Source organism: Salvia miltiorrhiza, chromosome 6, assembly GCF_028751815.1.
Source record: "Salvia miltiorrhiza cultivar Shanhuang (shh) chromosome 6, IMPLAD_Smil_shh, whole genome shotgun sequence".
Classification (NCBI taxonomy): Eukaryota; Viridiplantae; Streptophyta; class Magnoliopsida; order Lamiales; family Lamiaceae; genus Salvia; species Salvia miltiorrhiza.
The window spans coordinates 9871809-9895208 of record NC_080392.1 but is presented as its reverse complement, the minus strand read 5'-3'; the positions used below and the strand labels follow the sequence as shown (position 1 = coordinate 9895208).

The following is a 23400-nucleotide window of genomic DNA, read 5'->3' as shown; positions in this document are numbered from 1 at the left end:
TAGTTATAGTACTATAGTCGTAATACTTTTAAAAGCATCAAAATCTTCCAAAAAAGCGAAAGAAATGAATATAAACTTTATAGAATGAACAGCCCGACATACACCTAATTTAATTCTTCCCTTGTTTCTCTTTCTATTTATATTGCATGTGGAAAGTGACACTTCTCTCACACCACTTACTCTTACACCTCCATCAATTTTTTCCTTTTCTTTATTTACTTCTATTTTTTTTGCTACAATGCGTAGTACAAGAATCTTTCAAATTCGATCCTTAATACCTTATATTCGACATGAACTTGCATCATCTCCTTTTCCGCATACGAGAATATTTTCACCTATCAATCAATTCCCGAAGATTTTTAAGACTTTTTAAAAATAAATTTAGAGAACATGGGTCGTACTGTAACTCAAGTTGGATTCAAGTTTTAAGCCAACGTCTATACTTTTGATATTAATTGTCTAATATAGTTGTCATTTTACTTAATTTGTAACGCAATTACTAAAATGATATCCCCATACTGATATTGCTACCTCTTCCACCTTGCAAACTTCATAGCATATTCCTTAAGACCGGCAAATTAGCAAGTGAAATAATAATAATAATAATAATAATAATAATAATAATAATAATAATAATAATAATAATAATAATAATAATAATAATAATAATAATAATAAAAATATTATTATTATTATTATTATTATTATTTAAAAAAAGGGGAAAGAAATAAAGGCAAAGGAAAAAAGGAAAATATGCATTGGATGCTACTTTGAGATATGTAACTTTCCAAGGCTAATGACTGGGGGTCTACCGTCGTCTACAGCTTATATATACATAATACACACACACACACACACCCCTCTATATATATATAGCCAATTAATGAATTGCAATTTGCGATAATTAAGAAATGAGAATTGAGGAGAGTATTCCAGTGAGTCGGGAGATTCTGCTGTTACTAAAAAATGATATAAATTAGCCCAACCAAATCTTGTCCTTAAATTCGTATTAATAATAAAAAAATGAAATATACAACCTTGATGTTCACCAAATCAGACGTCTTTATCCCTTTAGAAACTACGATGGAGCTGCATGTCGACTTGCTTTTCCTACATGCAAGCAAAAAGATACATATAATATATATAAATTAACGCGTAAATAAATAAACTCTCTCTCTCTCTCTCTCTCTCTCTCTCTCTCTCTCGTTAAGTAAAGCATATCTAGAAGAAGCAATTTGCAGCAAAAGCTCGAATCTGGAATAGAATAATTAAAGCAGATTTAAAGAGCACACAAAAATGAAAATAACTTGTTGTGTGCAATAAAATAGTAGTATATTATTTACTTGTATAAATGAGATCCATAATAATTTTGTCACTAGTTATCTTGCTTTGGTCGCATCCTCGCTCTCATGTGCAACCAAAATCTAAGGCATCTTTTAAAGATAGTAAATTAGAGGCCCACTGCCTAATTTAAACTCTCCTATATATATTTAGCCACACGCCCATGATGTTTTGTTTGAGTTCCAACTCACTTTGGAATTCCACCAAATTTAATTAATTACAAAAACAAAATCTTAGTATCTCTTTCTTTGTATTTTCGTTTTCCGGTTTCGGTTTATTTTGTTGTGTTCTCAACTTATTTGAAATACTACACTTATGATTAGTTTCTAATAAATGTTGATTGGGCTTTATTATTTTGTATTTATGATGATTTTTTAAAAAATAGCTATTAATGCTCAGTTTATTTTAGCTAGTTAATAAATATTGATTAGGATTAATTATTTAATAATTAATTTTACTTTTTACAATAAAAGCAATAATATTATTATTACTAATACTACTAACATATACATTTAATTTTTTCACTGTGTTTACACAATATAGCTAGCAAGATAGGGGATTTTTCCATGATGACGTTATATTATGGATCGAATACAAATATTTAATACAAGTAAAAATAATTAAATTTAAAGCCCAAACTACTTTATAGAAAATACATTTTTATTTCAGTGCACAAGAAATTCCAGCAACATACGAGCAAGCGACCGACGCTATGAGTAGTCACAAAATTTAAAAAATCATTATGATGAATAATATGCAACAAGTGTAATTTACAATCTTATTAATTAACCTTTTGAAATAAGCATCTTTCAAAAATACCAGTACTTGGGCATTGTAGGCTCAAATCAATTATCTCATAAATCTATGAAAAGATTACGACAGAAATGCGCGACCTTTTTTACGTCAATGAGAACTTAAGGGTATTCGGTTTTGATGAACTAAATAAGATTTAATCTCAGACATTTTTTATTTGGTTGGTAGACTAGATCTAGTATTTAGTTTTGGGATAGCGTAATATATGTAAGATTAGTCTTAGTATTTTCTATGATAAAAATTAATTAACCTTGCTAATCTCGATTGATTCAATTCAATCTCGAATAATCTCGAATCAATTCACACTACAAGAAAAAGGAGCTTTAGTGACGAAAAAATTAGTTATGGGATTTTTACCCTCACTAATTGTGTAATTTAACATATTATTAGTGAGAGTAATAATAGTTCTCTAATTAAAGGTCAGAATTATTTCTAAGGAACAATTCCACCGTCATTAAAAGCGGAAACTAATATTTCTTTTTTATTTTTGGGGGAGAAAAATCATATTTCTAATTATTGATTAATTAATTTGACATCGTTGTATGACTATTACTTTTGTACACATTTTTTTTTACAGCACTTTTGATTGATTATTACTTTTTTTTTTATTAATTATTACTTTTGTACACATTGGAGGTTCTAGATTGATTTCAAATTTCCACAAAATAAAATAAGACAAAAAAAGGGTGAATTATAAAATTAATTTTCTGCTTTTGATTCACATTTTCTATATATATAAATAATAACTGACTTTGCTTTTTAACAGATAAAATGCAAAAGAAAAAGCTAACCTCGTAGTAAACCATTTCATATTCGTCGAGAGAGATAAAATAGTATTCCTCTCTCTCTCTCACCTAGCTAGCTAAGAACGAAGATGCAGCAATCCAATGAATTCTCAAATTTTCGATAATTCTTCATCCCCAATTCAATTCTCCACATACTCAACCAATTGAATTTCAATCCAACAAGGAGATTAGCTCCATTTTCAATTTCACCTATTTCATACGAGGATTTGGCTTGAGGTTCAATTTCATTTGAAATTGATTCAGACATCAGTTGAGAGCTTGGGCTTTTAGTCGTTGAGCTGTCTAACAAGGTAACTTTTAGTTATGCATTGAATTCTTCTTCTTCTTCTTTCCAATTTTCTACGTGTTGCAAAATAGGGGATGGAGCAATATGAAATTGCTGCATTTGCTTGTTTGTTTATAGTCCGATCTATTGTTCCTGCTTTTCTGTGATATTATTCGAAATTGATGGTTTGTGATCCTGGATTTTGTGTTTGAGTAGTAAATCTTGTATCTGAACGAGGTGTTAGTGAACTTTGCTGTTTTATGGAAATTGTGTTTGTACGTTTTCAAGTTATGTAGGTAGATGAAGGTTTGTGAGGATAGATGTGTAGACTATAAGCTGTGTGATGTTGTGATGAGGTTTTAATTTCAGTCTGCGTATGTATGTTGTGATGAGGTTTTAATCTTCAGAAATGTTCTGGAGATTGACCAGGTTTCCAGGGTCACTGTCCCGATGAATCTGTCTCTTGCAGTTGTTGCAGAGCGCGATGATCTTACTGTTGGAGGTCTGATCAATGGCTACGGTATCGAAGGAAGCTCCCATATTTATGGCCTGTCCTTGGATACTGTTGTGGCTTTTGAAATTGTTTTGGCAGATGGTCGGTTGGTCAGAGCAATGAAAGACAATGAATACTCTGCCCTTTTCTATGCTATCCCATGGTCTCAGGGTACTCTAGGACTTCTTGTTGCAGCTGAGATTAAGCTCATCCCTATGAAGGAATATATGAAGTAGATGTAAATTTAGAATTAAGCTACTTGTTGCTATATTTTTGTCCATTGCTGCTGATATGATTTTATTGGAATGTATATGAGGAGAGATATATCTATAGTTTGCAGAATAGTTGCTTTACTTTGACATGTTCATGCACAACTAATTAAAGACTTTTATATCCTAAAAAAACTCTTTATGAATTGTTATGCTTAATGTTAACTGGGTAGTGTCTAAGGACCTGATAATTTGAACACCTTGGCTATTTTTTTTATTGTGGAGCATAGTTCTTGATATCGAGCATCTACTTAAACCAGTGCAGTAATTTCTAGGTGAAGGAAATAACTGTGTGCTTTTACAGGTGAGAATCCCGTAGCCTCTGAGGATTCTTCAGCTTCAATTCCGGCTACCAATATTAGAACAAAGAAGCTCTTTGTCACCGGTATAGTTCAACTCATAAACCTGTGAAATATCTGTTTATTAATGGCCTTCCGTGTTCTGCTCAGTAGGTGTTACCGTATTCTTCCATTTTAGGAGTCAGCACTTAGTTTTGCCCTGTATTTATCGATGTGGGATAAGCATCTGCAGCATACCACTCTAGTAATTAATTTACCAGATGCTGCTGCTGCTAATTATATTCTTATATTTTCAGTGAGTGATAAATAATTATTTAAAGTTTATTACTTGAAATCAATAGCGGGATAAAGTGATAAGCATTAAAGAAAACAGAGTGGCATAATCTCATAATTGGATAGTTTAGTAGTTCACAAGATTTTGTAATATTTTTATCTAGATTTTGCGTACATACCAGCACGATAGATTGCTACTACAACTCTTAGTATATTTGCATAAATATATGCACAATTGCTCTGTACGTACATATATGGAACCTTCACCTACTCTGTTGCTATTTTCCTTAAAACTCTTTTTTTTTTCTCCTTTATATTTGTAGCTTAAGGATTCAAAGATACCAAAGGTAGAAGCATTTAAAGTTTCGGGAAAAAAGCTGCAATAATTTCCTCTTGAGACAGGTATGCTTCTCCATCATTGCTCGTACTTTATGTGAATATATATTTCCTCGTACTTTATGTGATTGTAGTCTTCCATTTGGTTGGTGATGTTGGTAGTTCTATCTCCATTATTAGGATGCCTAGAAATTGACACCTAGCAAATTCTAATCGATTTCCTTATTTTAATAATCATTTAGATGGCACCTAGCAAGAAATGGATGAATTTTGTGAATGATCGATTGAATGAAAAATATAAAGCTGGCGTGGTCGAATTTTTGGACTATGCTTTTTCAAAGATGGGTGAAGTGTGTGAAATACGGTGTCCATGTGTGAAATGTAATAATACTGATAAAGGATCTAGAGAAGTGGTTGCAATGCATCTGAACGTGTATGGGATCATGCCAAATTATATATTCTGGTATCATCATGGTTTCTTTCTTTCTTTCTATTGCATTTTCTCTTTAATTAGATCATATTTGTTTTCAATTTTGGTTAACTTCTCTTTATATGATATTAGAAAACTGAGAAGCAATTGTCTTATACATTCGAATAGACTCTTAGAAAACTTAACTCTGTTTTGCAGGTTTTACTTTTCTGCTATCCATTTATGTCGTTGAAACCTTGATCGAAGTTTGGGAAACAGGAAAAGAAAAAATGAAGTTGAGATAGAGATCTTCATTCTGCTGGCTAATATGTAGGCTTAATAAATGTGTAGTTGATTGGAATCTGTTTATATTCTTGACAAGTGATATCTTTCAAGTTCACTTTTGTATATCCAACATCTAGTTTTGTATATTTCAGCTAATTGAAAGCTGCAAAATCAAATTGAATAATAAAATTTATGTTTTGTATATCCAACATCATGTTTGTTATAAATTCGCATATATACAGACACGATGCAAGAAAAAAAAGAGCATGAAAGTGTAGTCTTGAAACTTGTACGATAATATATTAATGACAGTATAAATGTTTTAGTGACGGTAAATTTACTCTCACTAAATACTTATTAGTGACGGTGAAATTACTCTCACTAAATACTTTAGTGACAGGATGATATCCCGTCATTATTGACCTCTAACTAGAGAGGCAGTAACGAGAGGCCATGACGGGCAAATTTCCGTCACTAATAATTATTAGTGAGAGTATTTGCACTTTTAGCCACGGTTTTTACTGTCACTAAAACTACTTTTTCTTGTAGTGTCAATATCGAATAAATGAATATATATATATATATATATATATATATATATATATATATATATATATTCACCATTCATATATCTTCACTTACTCATTAAACCTTGCATCAGTTAGATTATTTTGTGTATGTGTGTGCGCGCGCTTGTAAGATACTCTGTATACCTTCCATTAGACTAGTAACTACTCCCTCCGTCCACCAATTCAAGGCCTAGGGCAAGTGTAATTTACACTTGCCCTAGGCCTTGAATTGGTGGACGGAGGGAGTATATAAAATTAATTAAATGAATAATAATAACATCTAGGTAACTTTAACATCATAATTTAAATTCAATTGTAATAAGGTTGCATTCAGAGCTGGAGAAGGAGGCTTTTACGGTCTTTGTGGGACAAGGTTGGCGTTGGGTGTGGCGACAGGTCGGGTGTGAAAGAAGGGGTAGGCGGCTGCTGTCTTGGAAGCTGCTGATCTTCGAGTTTTTGGGTCTGGAGCACGCGTCTTCGGTGTTTGGCTGGGGTCTCTGCGTTTCTTTGCTTCGGTGGTTGAGCTATTTCCTTCGCAATTGGAGTCGTCATTGCAGATTTGGTGATGAGTATTGTGATTGGTCGACTCGGTCTAGGCGACGGCGTCTTACCGGCCTATACTGGATTGACTCAGTCCTGGGCTCGTGGGATCTCTTATGGCAACGGAGTATAACCGGCCATAATCTTCCCGTCTCTTCTTTTTTAGTGGAGCATTGGGCGACGGCGTATCACCGGCCCTATGCTATTTTAGTTTGCTACCTTCTGGGATCAGTAGGCGACGGCATCTCACCGGCCTCCTGTCTTCTTCCGGTTGTCTGCTTAACCGGACTTTTTCTTCCCGCCTCTTTTTATGTTGTGGGGCATGGGCCGGGGTGACGACGTCTCACCGGCCTTCTGTCTTCTTCAGGCTTTTTGCTTCTGTTCTTTTTGCTTGAGCCGGGTTGGTTTGGTGACGATGGTTAGGCCGGAGTTCCTGAAACCTTCTCTTCTGCTCTTTTTCCTTTTCTTTTTGACGAGTACTCTTTTTCCTTCTTACGGTTTTTCCCATGGGGTTTTTCGTAGGAAGGTTTTAATGAGGCTCGGCCCTTAGTCTGCTTTCCTGTGCTTTCAAGGGTTTCCTGTTTGGTTTTTTGTTTTTTTCCCTTTCTATAAAATCGCATTTTAATAATAAGATTGCACATCATGTCATTACTATATATATATAGTGAAATAAGGCATCACTATAGTTCATAATCTAGCTATACGCAATATATACACAAAACTAAATGATGCGTAAAATTATGATTTTAGATAATATTCTTTATGTTTTACAAAAATGTGTATTTTTTTTTGTCATTTTCGTACATCCATAAGAATATACAGTCTTTACTTTTAGCCACTACTCCACACAAACCCTTATTTTTTACGCGTACTTTATCAACATATTCACAACTTTACCACACATGATCCACCACAAATTCCTTAATTTTTATCACACTATTATAACACTACAATAAAAGTGGACCAATTCCTCTGCTCATAACACTTACATAATATTTATTAGAACTCGTGCCACAAAAAGTGACTCACACTCTTGTGATAACAAAGGAATATATATAGATATATATATATATATATATGTATATGTATATGTATATATGGGTGGGATCTCGTAGATCCCACTCCCCTCATAGTATATTTGGACCACACATTTTATCTCATTTTTCTTTTTTAATTATTTTTTAATTTTAAATTTGAGTCAGTAAATTTGTACCTTAACATAGGAATATCTATACATAAGCGAATTTTCACTGTACAAAACATACATGATGCAGATATATACTAATACTAAAACTTTGACAATTGTACCATTTAAATTAACAAATAAAATCTTTCTGTTACCATTGGAACTTGTCTAGTTTACATCCACTTTGTCTTGATATTTTGCATACGCGTTAATCACTGCTACTCGTAATTTTAGAAGTTTATCGAACTTCCTTCTTGGGAAGTTAATTTGGACATTCGTTAATCACTTATATTCCTCGGTGTTCTCTCGGTTTCGACAAGATTAATTTCCCTCTTTTCACTTTTTATTTTGGATTAAAATGACTGTTACAAAATCCACCACTATACTCAGATATTTAAATAAGCGAGAATATTACAATTATATACAAAATTATACGAGTTGACACTTTTATACTATAGTAATAAATTAATGTAAATCACGTCCGAAAGATGGAAGGGTACTAAAAAAATTATAAACACGGTTTCCATTTCCAATATTGCATGTGCTTTAGTATCTATAATTCTTTGGTGTAATACAATTGGCAATAATTATACAAAAAAATAACTTAAAAATGAACAAATAATAATAAGGAATAAACATGTATAAAGACGGTATAGTAATCATCATGGTGATGATTTTCATGCAGCAAGAATTTTTCGCTTTGGACGTCGGGGTTTTCTTTCCTTGGTTCTCACTCTCCCTCTCTCTCTCTCTCTCTCTCTCTCTCCTCTTTGTGTACGTCAGAAGAGAGCCGGCTTTTTCTTGGTTCCTTTTTTTTCCTTTCCTTTCTTTTTCTCTCTTTTCTTGCTTTTGCAACATGGGTTTTTTGTTGAACAGTTAGTTCAGTTTGTGACCCCTGAAATTTAGAGTGAAAAAAGAAACAAGGAAAACAATGGTACTAGTGTATTTTGGTCCCTGGCAGCACTTACAAGTAATGATTATGGTAATGATTTGTGGTTGTTTGTTTCTATCCATGATGATCCGGGTTGTCTGGGTCGGGCCAGAATGTCGAGTACTTCAACCATTCTGCTTCTTGTTGGTTCGCCATTGATGACTCCTGCAATGCCATGCATCATCACCATTATATATACTATATAATATATATATATATATATATCTCATTACACTCTCTCTTGCGTGTGTTGTGTGTATGTATAATCAACCTAAAATACATGCATCATCAATAATAAGTTAGGGACTAACAATGTGTGAGTGTAGGGTTGTTGTTGTTGTGTGTCAAGGTAAGACCATACACAAACACGATCTGTTAAGAATATATATGATCGATATGATTTGACACGTCACGTACACAACCTGATAAATTCAAACCCTAACTAGAAATAAATCATAAAAATATAAAAAGTATTACTATATATATATATATATTATCCAACACGAACACGATACGAAATTATCTTATTTTTATCGTATTGACTACACGATAAAAACACAATTAAACACGATAAGATTGGACGCTAACTCGTTTGTTTCGTGCTTATTCGTGTCAAAATTTACTAGGCATTCATAAGCTAATCTCTTTTTTTTTTCTAATGTTTGTGGAACTTGACCAAATTTGATTTCAAGCACGAATTTCCATGCAGTAAGTTATGTAACTGAAAAAACTGTCTCTTTCTTTCCTAGGATACCACGAGCATAAAGGAAAGTTTTCGGGTGACGAACCCTCTTCTCTAATATGTATTAAGTGTTATACTACTATTCTAATTATATTCTAAAGTACATCTAATGATATAGCTTTTCTTGATCTTTATTATATTCGTTCGTACTAATTCTACTAGTGTTAACAATAACATATTTCAGATTATAAGCAAATTAAAGGGTTTTTTAAGTGAGCTCCATTTAATCACTTTTTATTTATGAGAGAAAAAGCATATCAAAGGGGGATTCTTGCCGCCCTTCATGGCTTTTGGTTTCACACTATGCTAATTATCAGGTTTTATCCATACATGCACTTGATATGACACAAGCAAGAAAAGTTTTGGCAAAAGAAAAAAAGGTAAAGAATATCAACAAAATCAGAAAAGGACTACACACAATACATACAAGATTAATTTGGCCAAATTACCTCTTTATCTAAACTGAAAATTACCAACTTTTTTTCGATATTATTGAAGAGAGAAAGATGGTCATATTGGGGTGTGGAGATCATCTTAAAACTCTAGATTGGAAAGAAAAAGAAGATAAAGTAGAGGGGGTGGAAAAAAGAAAAAGAAAAGGCTTCTAGTATCTCTTTAATTTTCTTGGTTTTTTTAATCACCACATTTGAATAACATTTTTATTTTAATTCTCTTCTAACCCTACAAATATAATTAGAGAAACAGATTTTCATATCTTAGTTCACCTTTTTCTTTTAATCAGTTCCGAAATTGACACATATGAAGCCTGCATTTTGAGAGTCAAAAAAGGTGAAAATTGTAAAACTTACTTCTTTGATGTCAGTTGAGGTGCATCCCATGATGAGTTCCTCCAATCCAGATGCAGACCTTCCCCCAAGTTTATGATGTTGTTGTTGCTGCTGCTGCTGCTGTTGATGTTGCTGACGCCGAAAGATAATTATTATTTATTTTTCTTTGTCCATGAAAACATAATCATGTATATGATCATGCATTGTCTGCTAAAAGATATGGGAAACTCCCAACTCTAATTTTATTGCTTCTTTGGCACAAGATAAAATGAACATGGAAGAGACTAACTAGGAATTGTGTTTTTTAACTTTTTAATTTGACTCGGGCCATCATTGTCAGACACAGAATTGCATGGTTCATTATGCATGTTCGGTTTTCAGTAACTTCTTTTATTATTTCAAGGAAAAATGTAGCTTTCACTCTTGATTTTATTAATGTAGAAAATATATGCTTTATCAAAGATCCAAATTATTGTGCAGTTTGAAGTTCAAGAAAATTGTGGGCTCCTGAATTTATTACACATACACAAACAACCTCATCACCTTGTCTTTTCTAAAAAACACACACACACATAGTTACCTGGTAATTTTCATTGGGGAGCATGATTCTGGGAACATGGAAGGGGTGATCTTGATCGAGAATAATGGAGGTGTGGTGGAGCGGAGGAGGAGAGATGATGGTGGAGATGGAGTGCGACGGCCGGCTTATGTGGAACGCGGTGGCGGCGGCGGCGGCAGCAATCTGGTGATGGTGCTCATGGGTCACGTGATGCTGCGGGATGTCACGCTCATGGGTCACGTGATGCTGTCCCATGTCACGCTCTTCGCATGTGCCTGCTGCTGCTTCCCTTGCAATTGACGCCTCTCCGATGCTCCCTGCAGCCTGATGATGCAAACGTCCCATTTTATTCATCTCCTTAATTAATTAAAATTTATTATTGGCTGCATTTTATGTGGGCTTTTGGTGGGTGAATTACTGGTTAAGTTTTTATTAGCGGGCTGTTATTATCAAGAAAGTTTGGATATGATTTTCATGCTTTCGGCAGAAGCAATGGAAATGTGGGAATTAAGATGTTCTTTTCTAGCTATATGAGAGCAGAATGCTGACGAGCTCAAAAGTTTCTCTTTTCTAGTTTATTTGATGTTGTTACGCATTGTAAAATTGAGTGGAAAAATATATCCAAATTTGGAAGTGAAAATAATGTGCAATCTCGAGTTAATTAAGAGATGATAATTAAATAGAGTACCTCGTCAAACGATTTTCTGTAGGGGAGATAGCCGAAGTGATCGGCTTTGAGGTGATGAATATCAATGCCGGTATAAGTTGGGACGGAAGCGGCGGCGGCCATAGTGACGGCGGCGGCAGCAGCGGAGAAATCATCTCTTTGAGGGATGATTTCCTTAGAGGAAGAGCAGCTCCCACTGTCTCTCCGTATGTCGTCGCCGGCAGCGGCGGCGCCGCCCCTCTCGGTCCAGTTGCACTGGCGCGGCTGAGTCTGATAGAAAATCTTTGAGACGACGAGCTCCCCTTCTTTCTCCTCCTCGTGCTGCCCTAAATGGTACTGATGCATCACCCAATTCGTCTTCTCCGGCTTCCGATTCTTACCAAAATTAGTGTACAACACCAAGATCTTCTTGCACCCTTTCTGCTTGCCGTTCACCATCACCGGCCGCGTCTTGCCGGTCTTGTGCCACCGCGTCTCGCCACCTTGCAAGTCGCATTCCGTCTGGATTTTCCGGCGCTTCCTCGTGCCGGTGGTGTACGCCTTGGACGGCCGGTGGAAAAAGTGCCTACTCAATCCGTCTCTTGTTACTCCTGAAAAAAAATCAAAGTTAGGTTTTTTTAGGTGCAACAAATCACCATATATATTCCCTAGGCTCAAGAAAACAAAAACCCTAAAAAATTGCAAGAAAAAGGGGTTTTTAGTAAAACCAACTCGTTGAATTATGGCATAAGCAATATGGAATTAAGGCAGGTAGTTCTGACCGGGAAGCTTCTCAGGGTGCGTGTAGCAAATCCCATCTTCTCCCTCAATGGTTGGGATGAACTCATCAATCAAGGGATGGGATTTGGAATCCTTCCCTTCCACCTTGGCTTCCAGATGCTCGATCAGCTCCTGGTCGGTCGGGTCGAACTTCACTCCGGCGGGTAGCCCTACCCAATCCTGATCATCAAATACTTCATTTTAATTTATTTATTTTGCATAATATTCGGGAATGACACAAATTAATTAAATCAATTAAGCATAATTCCTATCTTGCCGAGGAAGCCAAGAATATTATCCGTACCGGTTTGCCTTCGAGCTTGTGTCCGCAGCCGGGGCACTGTTTGGATCCGCATAATTGATGCTCCTCCAGCTTTGCATCGATGAGATCAGAGCTGCTCACGGATCCTAGCTGACTATTCTTATTCATGGCGCAAAAATCCTTTTTTTTTTTGGTATATTTTCCCACTATTCTGTAGATGATACCGCCATCTAATGAAACTCTCACAATTCCAATCCTCGCTGTTTACATATGCTGCTCAATCATACTTTCTGGAAGCACAACATAATCAAGACAATTATTTTTTTAAAGAAAAGGAGGATTCAAGAATGATACATACTACTATGCATGATCAATATCAAGAAAGAAAATTCTTCAAACCAAAAAGAAGGAAAAAAATCAATCTTTGAACCACTAATCTATTCTTATAGAGTGATGAGAGGGAAGAGGTAGAAAATAGATAATCTCGAAAAAAAATTAAAAAAAAAGGAAGAAAACTGAGGAGGTGGGATTTGGGTATAAAACCTGCTTTAACCATGGAAAAAACACCAGAATTCCCGTCAACTTTAACTGAAGCCAGTAGTGAGAGATAAAGGAAAAGGCGCCCTATATACTACCTTTAACTCTCTCTCTTTGCTAATTTAAGCTCACCTTGTAGCCAGTTTCTGTGTGTGTGTGTGTGTGTGAAAGAGAGAGAGAGAGAGAGAGAGAGAGAGAGAGTTTGGGGTTTTGGATTCTGGTAGTAAATAAAGGTCTCCCTGTCTAAGGGGGTGAGTAGCTTTGTATGTTGTGAGTCTTCTTGACTGGTAAAGCAAAAGTTGTTAAGCCACACACTCAAAAGCATTTAGCCAACCCAAACTCATATTAACCTAACTATACCTATCTTTGTATTATTATATAAATTTAGTATTTTCATTGTTTTCATATACCGTAATAGAAGGCGGTCTAGTGTGACTTGATTTGACATGCTTTGAAACAAATTAAATAGAAAACCAACGCTTTAGCAAAATTGTGTTAAATACGCAACGCCATAGGGTAGAAAAAAAAAACAGAAAAAGATAATTTGTCCATTTAAGATGTGTTCTTTTATTTTTATTTTCTGAAATCACACACTTATGTCGAATAACATTCAAATTAATGGATAAACCATATTTTAAAAAATAATGTGTAACGAACTTAAAGTTATTAAAGTGTTAGGACTAAATCACTCTAAGTGGAATATATGTGTCCTTTCTGTGTCTATAAGTTTTGTCTTTTAACATATGCAAAGAGATTTATTTTGTAGGATACATTTGAATTAGTTAATATAAAGAATTTTGGAACGCATAATTACTATTAACCGAAAATTTCATCTCAATCAAACTGTTCAAAAGTATATATATATATATATATATATATATATATATATATATATATCCATAACATTAAAAATGGGAATAATCTATATACGAGAGGGACAGTTAAAATACGAGCTTGCCCCCTCAAAAAAAGAAGAAAAAGAAAAAGGTTAATATAAAATAAAGATATAAAAACAGTAAAAGAATGGCAAAAAATGATAGGAACTCACATGGGTTTCGAGCTGGAGTGCTGATCATGATTCTTTTGCCATGAATGTTTTAGAGAGAGAGAGAGGGAGAGGAAGGAGAGAGAAGTAGAAGGATACAAACATTGCTTGATATGCAAGGCAAGTGAGCAGCTAGCATACTTGATGGACCACCACTATCCCCATCCCCTTCTATTAATTTAATCCTTACTTACTATTTTATTTACCCTATTAATACTACTTATGGTAGTATAAGTAGTATTATTTAATTAACAAGACTTTGGCTCTAAGCACCGCCATTAATTTAGTCCTTCTAAAAAGTTAAATTCCAAACAAACATTACTTAAAGTGGGTATGTTTTAGCAATGTGTTTCACTAAAAACAAATTCGTATGAGGCGGTCTCGCTATACAAATTTATAAGACTCTTTACAATATATGTAAAAATGAGTATTAATTTATATATTAATAATATTGTTTTTATACAAAAACTAAATCAATAATACAAGTTGCTGTGACTAGAAATATCTGTAGTACCCCACCACTTTTGTGGTGGCCCACTTGAGAGATTTTCTTGTGTGGCCCACCCCACACCCTAAACGTAAGTTACCTAACCCCATCGATCTACCTCTCTAGGATATCAATCTTCAAAAATTACATTTATTTTAGGTATTCATGCATGTTTTATATGGGTCAAAGAAATAAATAATGCATGCTTCACAGCATTGTTTGCAGAGAGCATAATGTTATGACTTATGATTGTATTTGTTTATTATCTGTCTGGTATTTGTTATTTTCAGGTATTATTTTTTATGTCCTTTTCCAAAAAATAATATTTTTTGTTATTTTCAGGTATTATTTTTTTATGTCCTTTTCCAAAAAATAATAATTTTGTCCAATCGCAAAATAGATGGCAAGATGTTATATTACTATACACCATTTCCTAATTATACACATTGGAATGTCCAGAATGCGTAAATTCTACAAAAAGACTGTCTTCTCCTCAATTTATCCTTCGTACGCTTTTCTGTCACTTTCTGTTAGTTTGATTGATTTTTCTAATTTATGGAACTTATGACTATGAGTATATTTATTTTTCATTTTTTAGTGTTTTAGTTCAGATCTATTATCATATACTCCCTCCGTCTCCGTCTCGATGTTTATAAAAAAAAATTGATAATACTTCATTTGTCTTTACTTTTAATGCTTTTATAACTTTCAATACTAATTACAATAACTTTCCACCGTTCACAATACTCAAAAACTTTTTTTCTAGTCTCAATACATTCAACGAAATTATATCAATTATAATAATTTTTCACCACTCCCAATACATTCAACAACTTTTCTTAAAATACGTGTCATTTCCCTCTTAAAAAGTTCATGTATATAGATGGAGGGAGTACGTATATGTTTCTTTTTTTACAAAAGAAAAAATAATAAATCTATGCAGCCACATTGTGGCCACTCACAAACTAGTATAATAAGGAAAATCTTAATTTATTTAATTTATTTTTTAAAATAAAAATAGGATTTAGTTATTTTATTATATTCTCTACATTGTACTTAGTTTTTTAAATTTTTTTGTATTTTTTATTTTTAATTTATTTTTTAATAAAAATAAAAAAGTTACAAAAAAATTACAAAAAAAATAACTACAATATAGAGAATATGATAAAATAACTGAATCTTATTTTTATTTTAAAAAATAAGTTAAATAAATTAAATTATGTTTTATTTAAATAAATTGTGAGTGGCCACAATTTGGCTGTTTAGCATTACCCAAAAGAAAAAGGAAGACATGGAATATGTTTTTGTTTAATTTCACAACCCTACACGCGATCTTTCAAATCATTAAGGTAATATTCAATTTCTCTTTTATGAATTTCTAGAGTGACGCAAATGAAAAGTTCTTAATTTAATGCATTTTCAAATTTTCGAAAAACTAAATTGGTCTAAGCAATGGGACAGTGCCTTTAAAATCGTTAACTATCAGTACTGGATCATTATATGGAATTAATATTAAGACAAAAGATCCAATTCATTATATATAGAGATAAAGGAGATCCGGTGAGACTGATCAAATATGATTGAAAATAGAATAATGAATACCTTCATGTATAGGATTAATTGTATAGCTTTTATCATTCTCAAAGATAAAAAATAAACCAAACTAAAATATATAAATAATACTCATTCAGGTAATTTATACCTTTGATGAAAATATAAATAAAAATAATTAAAAAATAAGAAATAAAGCAAAAACAAATTTAAACATCTCGATCAACAAGTATCAAGTCGAGTATGCTAAGGCCGAGCATTCATTTTGATTCAAGATTTGTGGTGTTGAATTTATGAATTTGTGGTGGTGGATCGTTGGTAGTGGTATAGATCTGCGAAGCACGATGATTGGCGATGGCGCAGGTCGTCGGCCTACGGTGGCATGCTGTGGTCGTCTGCTGCCTCCACTAGTATGCTGTGATCGTCAATTGACAGTGGCAAGCAGTGGTAGTCAGCAGCCGACAGGTGGTAGATGGGCTTCTCTTTTTTATTTTCTTATTTGCATGATTTTAAAATTTAAATAAAATAAATGGTACATAAGGGTAAAAGTGTCCTAAATATGTATAATTTAAATGTTTTATAAATGGTAGGTATTTTTAGGTTTTATTTTTTGAAAAGGATATATATCATTTTGCGTCATATATATATTTACACACACACACACGAATAAGCTGCTTGTAATGAACAAGTGATGTGCTCGTTTTCGTATCTATTTTTAGGTTTAGATATAATATTTTTCTTTTATTTTAATTTGTGTCTTGTGCATGGGTAGGCATAGTACGGAGGAGAGGCCCTTTTTGGGCATGATAGGTGCATTTATAGCATAATGCAGTTGTATTTTGCGAGAGAGCTAGGTACGAACACCAAAACAGTGGCGTTTTGGGACATAAAGCAATCACCATTGAATACCAAAAGTCTGAAGTAAAGGTGGCCAAATGACCCAACCCTTTGCCCAAAGTACCACGCGAGATCCAATAGCATTGGATGGAAGGTTCAGGGCATAAGACGACACAAGAGATAGGTGCAGTAGGACTGACGTGTGGGCGCATGATCAAGGGCAGAAGGTGATGATGATCCATGAAGCCGATAGAGTTTAACCTGTACCCTATCCACAAAGATTCGAATATCAAAGATTAGGCTTGAAGATATGGATGAATCGTGAGGATGAGAGACTCATCACTCCAGCCGACTTTGTATGGACTGGGCCTTCTCGAGCCCAGCTCGCGTATATAAATATCAGAAAGCTTTACTTCGGATGGTACCATTCAGAGACCAATTGGCGTGCTTGTAATTTCTAGAGACTGTGAGGAAAGCAAGAACTCGCCCGTGTTGGGTATGTTATCTTTATTTTCTGTTGATGTTTTGCTCGACACTTTTGGCTGTAAGTACAATTTTCAAATTTTAGTTTTCATTTTTATCTAAGTATATTTTCTTTTATGTCATTTGCCTCGTTTATTTCATTTATGTCTAGCTAAGTATATTAGCCTGATTTGGGCAAGATGATTTAAGCATGAACACTTAAACTCGTGAGGTCTAATTGGTCCTAATTGGTTCAAAGTCTCCGATTATTCATCACCAACTTTGGGCTGGCCTTCTCAACTGTACGGATGATAATACTATTTTTATTAGGGAGTTTAATGCTATAAAAGGGGCACATGAAAGAATGAGCGCCCACACCCTAATGCGGCTTCATATCATGACTTCTGTGATTGCATTGATGCTACGGTTCATCAAATCTTCTACTTCTACTTCAGGGTTGCGGTTGACATGGTCTGGTAGACACTTATTTTCCGCTCATGTGCTATCTTCTCTAAGTCCTTTGCTGAATTATGGCACTTGGTTAACACCCATGCTTTTCCTTGATTAACGACGGATCACTTTTCTATTATTCTACAATGTGCATCCAATGTTGGTCGTGTATATCGTCCCTTCAAATTTCTCAACATGTGAATGCTCCACTCTGATTTTTGGAACTTGGTCGCCAACTCTTGGAGTTGTCAAGTGGATACTAGATGCCCCATTGTTAAAGTCATGCTTAAACTTAAGAGGCTTCGGGACGCGATTAAAACATGGAACAAAAACTATTTTGGCAACGTAGTTTAACTCGCCATGATATTGTTCGCTATTTATTTTCACTACGCCGCAAGTGTACGGTGTAGTTGCAATATAAGGATAGCAAAGTCGTATTCCACAAGGATTAGTAGTTCAATTCTAGTGATTATCCTAATTCATTGCACTAAGGTTATTTAGACTAAACAATAAGGTGATTGGGTTGATTATCTAACTAATTGCTTAACAAGTTCAAAGACAAAGTAAATCAAACAAACAAGGTGGATTAAACAAGTGATGAAGGTGATTTAGGGACTAGGCATCAATGGACAAGTAATGGACTTCAATTAGCTCAATATTAATCTCAATGTTCCTAATTATCTAGAGTGATCTCCCAATTAGTTCTAACCTCCTCCCGGACAACTAAAACGGTATATTACGGGTCATAGTTGCCGTCTTCGGTCAACTTTTAACCTATAACTCCCAAAAGCACACAAAGATCGACAAACTCTCACCCAACTCTCAACCTCCCGGTTTATTGAGTTGATATGTTTCAAGCTCCTAATATATTATGATTATCCTCTCCCGATTCAAATCACAAATTAGAAATGTATAGAAAGTGGCCAACAATCCATACAAGATATAAACCTAGGGCTTGAAAAGATAAAAAGCAATAGAAACAAATAAGATATATATTGAGCATAATATTTAATCCAATACAACATCCATCTAGCCTAATCCCCAAATCAAGGGAGAATTTAGCCTATCATGCTTACAAATAACATACCTAAATCAAATGGGTACATAAATGAAAGAGAGAGTAAGAGGTGACAAATCCTATTTAATAAGCTTCCTTCAATCTTCTCTCTTCTTCAATGTCCTTCCAATCTTGGTGGTTGAATGTAGTAATGGAGGCTAGGGTTTAGTGTGTGCAGGGTTTTTGGAGTGGTGGAGTTGGTGTGTGTAATGATATGAGAAAAAGGGGAAAAAAGGGGGTTCTGGGCCCACCAAAGGGTGCAAACCCGCCTTTTTCCCGCGACCACGGCATGAACCACGACCGAGAATGCGGCCGGAAGGAGAGGAGACCGCGGTCAAGGGCCGCGGCCGCGGCTCGGACCGCGGGTGCCAGCCAAATGCATTCTGTACTCCAGGCGCAAGAAGCCGCGGTCACCACCGCGATCGTGGGTGGGACCGCGATCCGTTCTTCTTCAGCCACGGCCGGCTGCCGCGGTTGTGGGGTCCTGCGCAACCGACTTTGTTGGCTCCGTTCTTCCTCGTTCGAGCTCTGATTCCGGCGCCATTCATGCTCACGGATTCCTCTCAAGATGTACTTCACTCTTATGTCCTCATAATCCTTCAATTGATCATTGATTTTTCCTTAAATCACTCCAAAAGATACACCAAGCATCAAATCTCAACAAAACTCAAAATTGGGAAACAAACACATATTAACAGTCAATTCATGGGAAAAAATGACAACAATTCATGCGATATTGAGGTACGAAAATCATGTTTGTCAGAAATCCACAGTTTTCTTGTGTTACGCTTGGAATGTCGAATTCAGCTTACAGCTTAATAATTTTTGGAAACTTGGGATTATCACCCTGGTCTGGGGGCCATGGCATGTCTGAAACAAATGTCATTTTGAGAGAGATAATTTCAATGTCAGAAGGCTTCTTTATATCGTGCGAATAGTTTTCAAGGAAAGCGATACATCTTATGCTAAGTTAGACCATATGTCTAACTCTTGGAGAGACTACACTATTATTCGCAAAATTGGTGTTTCTTCTTGTGCTTCGCCCCCTCCAAATTTTGTGAATGTCTATTGGTGGCTTGTGATTGATAACTGGACGTCTGGTTCTCCCGGTATGATTGCTGCTGGTGTTGTCTTTCGGGATCATCGAAGTTGGGTTCGTGGCTGTTTTCATCTTAAATGCGACGTTGGTTATGCTTTTGAAGCATAACTTCTAGCGGAGATCATGACAATTGAAATCGTATACACTCGAGGATGTCTACAACTATGGATAGAGGTTGATTCTACGTACGTGGTCCGTCTTTTTTAGACTCGTTCAATGCTTGTTCCTTGGGTTTCATAGTTATTTTTCTTAGGGCGTTAAATCTTCTTAAATATTTTGATTTTCGAGTCTCTCGCATTTTCAAATAGGGCAATTTTAGATGTGGATAGAATGGTTAATCAATCTATGACCGAGGGATGGTGGCTTTACGTTATTCCTACTATTACTATTACTGATGAGGTCTCTCGTGATATATCTACGCATAGCTTTAAGCATATTACCCGTCAGTTGTTCCTATTTTCTTTTCTTCATTCCTTGGGTTATATGTGTCCGCGACATCATTTTTTGGTGAAGGTTTATCTGTTTGGCTCTTTTCTGGATTCGACATTTCAAGATTTCAAGTGGAAGCATAATCTATGTCATGGGAGGATGGTTTACTTCAGGACAGTTACACGAGCTTTGAAGCAGCAAGTTTCAGGTTGCTGTTAGTGACATGGTATGGTGGTTTTTGTGGTGGCATATATTTTGGGACTTCCGTTGTATAAGTTATGGCCATGATTTTGTTTAATTTATTTTTTTGTATGTTGTTCCTGGGAGGGGTGATTGCATGATTTTTTTTTTTTTTTTTTTTTACAGTTTCCAGTGCGCTGTGAATTAATTCCTTTTTTATTCTATTTCTTGCTAGTTGCTAACATGCTGTGAATTTAGTTAAATATATTTGTTGTATGTGTAGTTACTGTTCTTGGCATATATTCAGATTGCAAATAGAAATTTGTTACTTCTTGTTCTTGGTTCTTGATAGTTACTAGTAAGTCTTAACTCTTAAGAACCGAAATTTGCTAATTACTATATTCAAGATTTGAGATTGGGAAGTGGGAACAGATTGGGAACAAAAATTTGCATTAGTTCGAAATGATGGGAAGTTGGGAACAGATTGTCAATTTTATTCAAATTTTTGCTATAAAAGTTTGTTCCCTAAATACAGATTTGCATTAATTCGAAATGATAAAAGTTTTATTCAAATTTGGGGAATGTTGCTATATTCAGATTGCATTCAGATTGTTAGTTTTATATTTTCATATTTGGTAAATGCTTAATGGCTAATGCTAAAATGATGGCAGATTAGTGGTGTCTTCGGAAAGTCGGGAATATGAAGCTGAATGTACACTCCCTGCAACCTCCACTGAGGCTCCGCAAAATGCTACACAACATCCACGTGAGAATGAGTCCACTTCAAAGAACAGACAGGGAAAAAAAACTTCACCAGTTTGGGATCACTCCACTCCCTTTACAGATGAAGATGGAGCACCGAGAGCTAAATGCAATTATTGTGGCCAAGAATACAACACAGATACCAAAAAAACGATACGAAATCTATGATGAAACATTTGAAAATATGCAAAAAACTTCCTCGTTATGTTGGTATTAGACAAAGTCAATTCTCTTTGCAACATGTGATGAGGGTGAAGGGGAGACTGTGGGGGAACTTAAGAGTTGGAAGTTTGATAAGGAGCTGTGTAGTAGGAAATTAATTGACATGGTCATAAGGATTAATTCCCTATTAGGGTGGTTGAATGAGAAGATTTTAAGGAATTTTTGAAGACTCTGCATGCCTAAGTTTAAGCTCGTCTCTAGATGGACAATCTCACGAGATTGCTTTCAAATGTATCTAGATGTAAAGCTTAAACTTCGGTCTTATTTTGTTGAAAGTGATCAAAGTGTTGACATTACTACAGACACTTGGACTTCTTTGCAACAAAATGAATTACATGTTTGTCACTGCTCATTATATTGATAAAAATTGGAAGTTGAACAAGAGAATAATCAATTTTTTTTTTTGCACTATTGAAAGGCAAGGGGTGAGGATTTAGGTAGGCAGCTTGATTCTTGCTTGCATGAGTAGGGAATTGCTAGGGTATTTGCTGTGAATGTTGATACTGCTTATTCCAATGATACATGTTTGAATTTTTTGAAAACCAAATTAGCTTCAAAATGGGTTGTTGTCTAGCTAAGGAAAAATTCCTTCGCATGCGATGTGATGCTCATATAATTGCATTGGTGGTCAAGGATGGCTTGAAAGAGGTAGGCGATTCAGTGAGTAAGATTAGAGGTGCAGTGAAATATATTAGGCAATCCCTAGCTACGATTGTGAAATTTAAGAAATGTTGTAAAGAATAGAACATTGAAACCAAGGGTGGATTATGCTTAGATGTAGCTACACAGTGGAACTCGACTTATTTGATGTTGAGTGTTGAGAAAGCCTTTGATGCGTATGTTGAGAAAGATCGATCCTTTTTTTAGCATTGATCTTGGGGCTAATGAGGGTGTTCCATCGGGGATAGATTGGGAAAATGGAAAGAGAATGTGTGAACTTCTTGCTGCTTTTTTTGAGTTAAGAGTTAGAATATCGGGTTTTCTTTATATAACTTGTAATGAATTTGTGCCTGAGATTACTTTTGTTAGTATGATATTGAATGATTGGATGCGAAGTGAGGATGCAGATGTGAGGTCAATGGGGATAAAAATGAGGACGAAGTTTGATAAGTATTGGGGAGATACAAATAAGATGAACCACATCATCTTTTTTAGTGTTATTCTTGATCCCCGGTACAAGTATGAATTCCTAGAATATGCACTTGTTCAAGAGTGGGGTGAAGAACGTGGACGGATGGTTGGCGAAGGTGTGATGCAAAGCTTGCATGAGATTTATGGCGTTTACAATAAATTACACCAACCTGCCACCACATCTGTCACCAGGGCTGTAAATGAACAGAGCTACTCGCAAGCTATTCGAGATTCAGCTCGAATAAAGCTCGTTCGGAGCTCGATTCGATAATAAACAAGTCAAGCTCGAGCCTAATTTTGAGCTCGAAATTTTTATCGAGCCGAGCTCGAGCCTGACATGCTTGGCTCGTTGAGCTCGTGAACATGTTTGAATTCGATTGTTCGTGAACATGTTCGTGAGCCTGTTCACGAACCTTCAGTCAAGCCTTCAATCGAGTTAGTACACGAGCCTTAAACGAGTCGAACTCGAACTCGTGTAACATATTAATTAAGAAGATTTTCTTAAACTTATAACAAATTCAAGCTTAAACACCATATATACAAACATCTAACGAGCCGA

At 35.1% G+C, this 23400-nt stretch overlaps 1 protein-coding gene and 1 long non-coding RNA gene across 3 annotated transcripts; one reads left to right on the top strand and one right to left on the bottom strand.

Moving 5' to 3' along the window:
* The first annotated feature begins 2923 nt into the window (after positions 1–2923).
* Positions 2924–5798, top strand: LOC130988534 (uncharacterized). Its single transcript, XR_009090128.1, has 4 exons — positions 2924–3250; positions 4292–4372; positions 4883–4961; positions 5524–5798. It is a non-coding gene; the product is annotated as an uncharacterized LOC130988534 (long non-coding RNA).
* Positions 5799–8386: 2588 nt separating this feature from the next.
* LOC130988532 (NAC domain-containing protein 75-like) lies at positions 8387–13459 on the bottom strand. 2 transcript variants are annotated; one of them, XM_057912414.1, is made up of 8 exons: positions 13136–13441; positions 12635–12882; positions 12333–12510; positions 11593–12161; positions 10926–11228; positions 10367–10477; positions 8853–8980; positions 8387–8779 (listed from the first exon to the last, which is right to left on the bottom strand). In XM_057912414.1, exons 2-7 carry the CDS (start codon positions 12758–12760, stop codon positions 8891–8893), a joined length of 1377 nt encoding a protein of 458 aa, XP_057768397.1. In that variant the 5' UTR covers positions 12761–12882; positions 13136–13441; the 3' UTR covers positions 8387–8779; positions 8853–8890. The 2 variants fall into 2 exon arrangements, with proteins under 2 accessions (XP_057768397.1, XP_057768398.1); XM_057912415.1 differs by having other exon boundaries at positions 8387–8980; positions 13136–13459.
* Between the last annotated feature and the right edge of the window lie 9941 nt (positions 13460–23400).

Excerpts from the sequence above, each read along its gene's own strand:
- LOC130988532 (XM_057912415.1), bottom strand. The coding sequence starts at position 12,760 with ATGAATAAGAATAGTCAGCTAGGATCCGTGAGCAGCTCTGATCTCATC. Across the intron at positions 12,162-12,332 it reads GCACCCTGAGAAGCTTCCCG|GAGTAACAAGAGACGGATTG; the intron begins GTCAGAACTACC and ends ATTTTTTTTCAG. Across the intron at positions 10,478-10,925 it reads TCCCCAATGAAAATTACCAG|CAACATCAACAGCAGCAGCA; the intron begins GTAACTATGTGT and ends TTTCGGCGTCAG.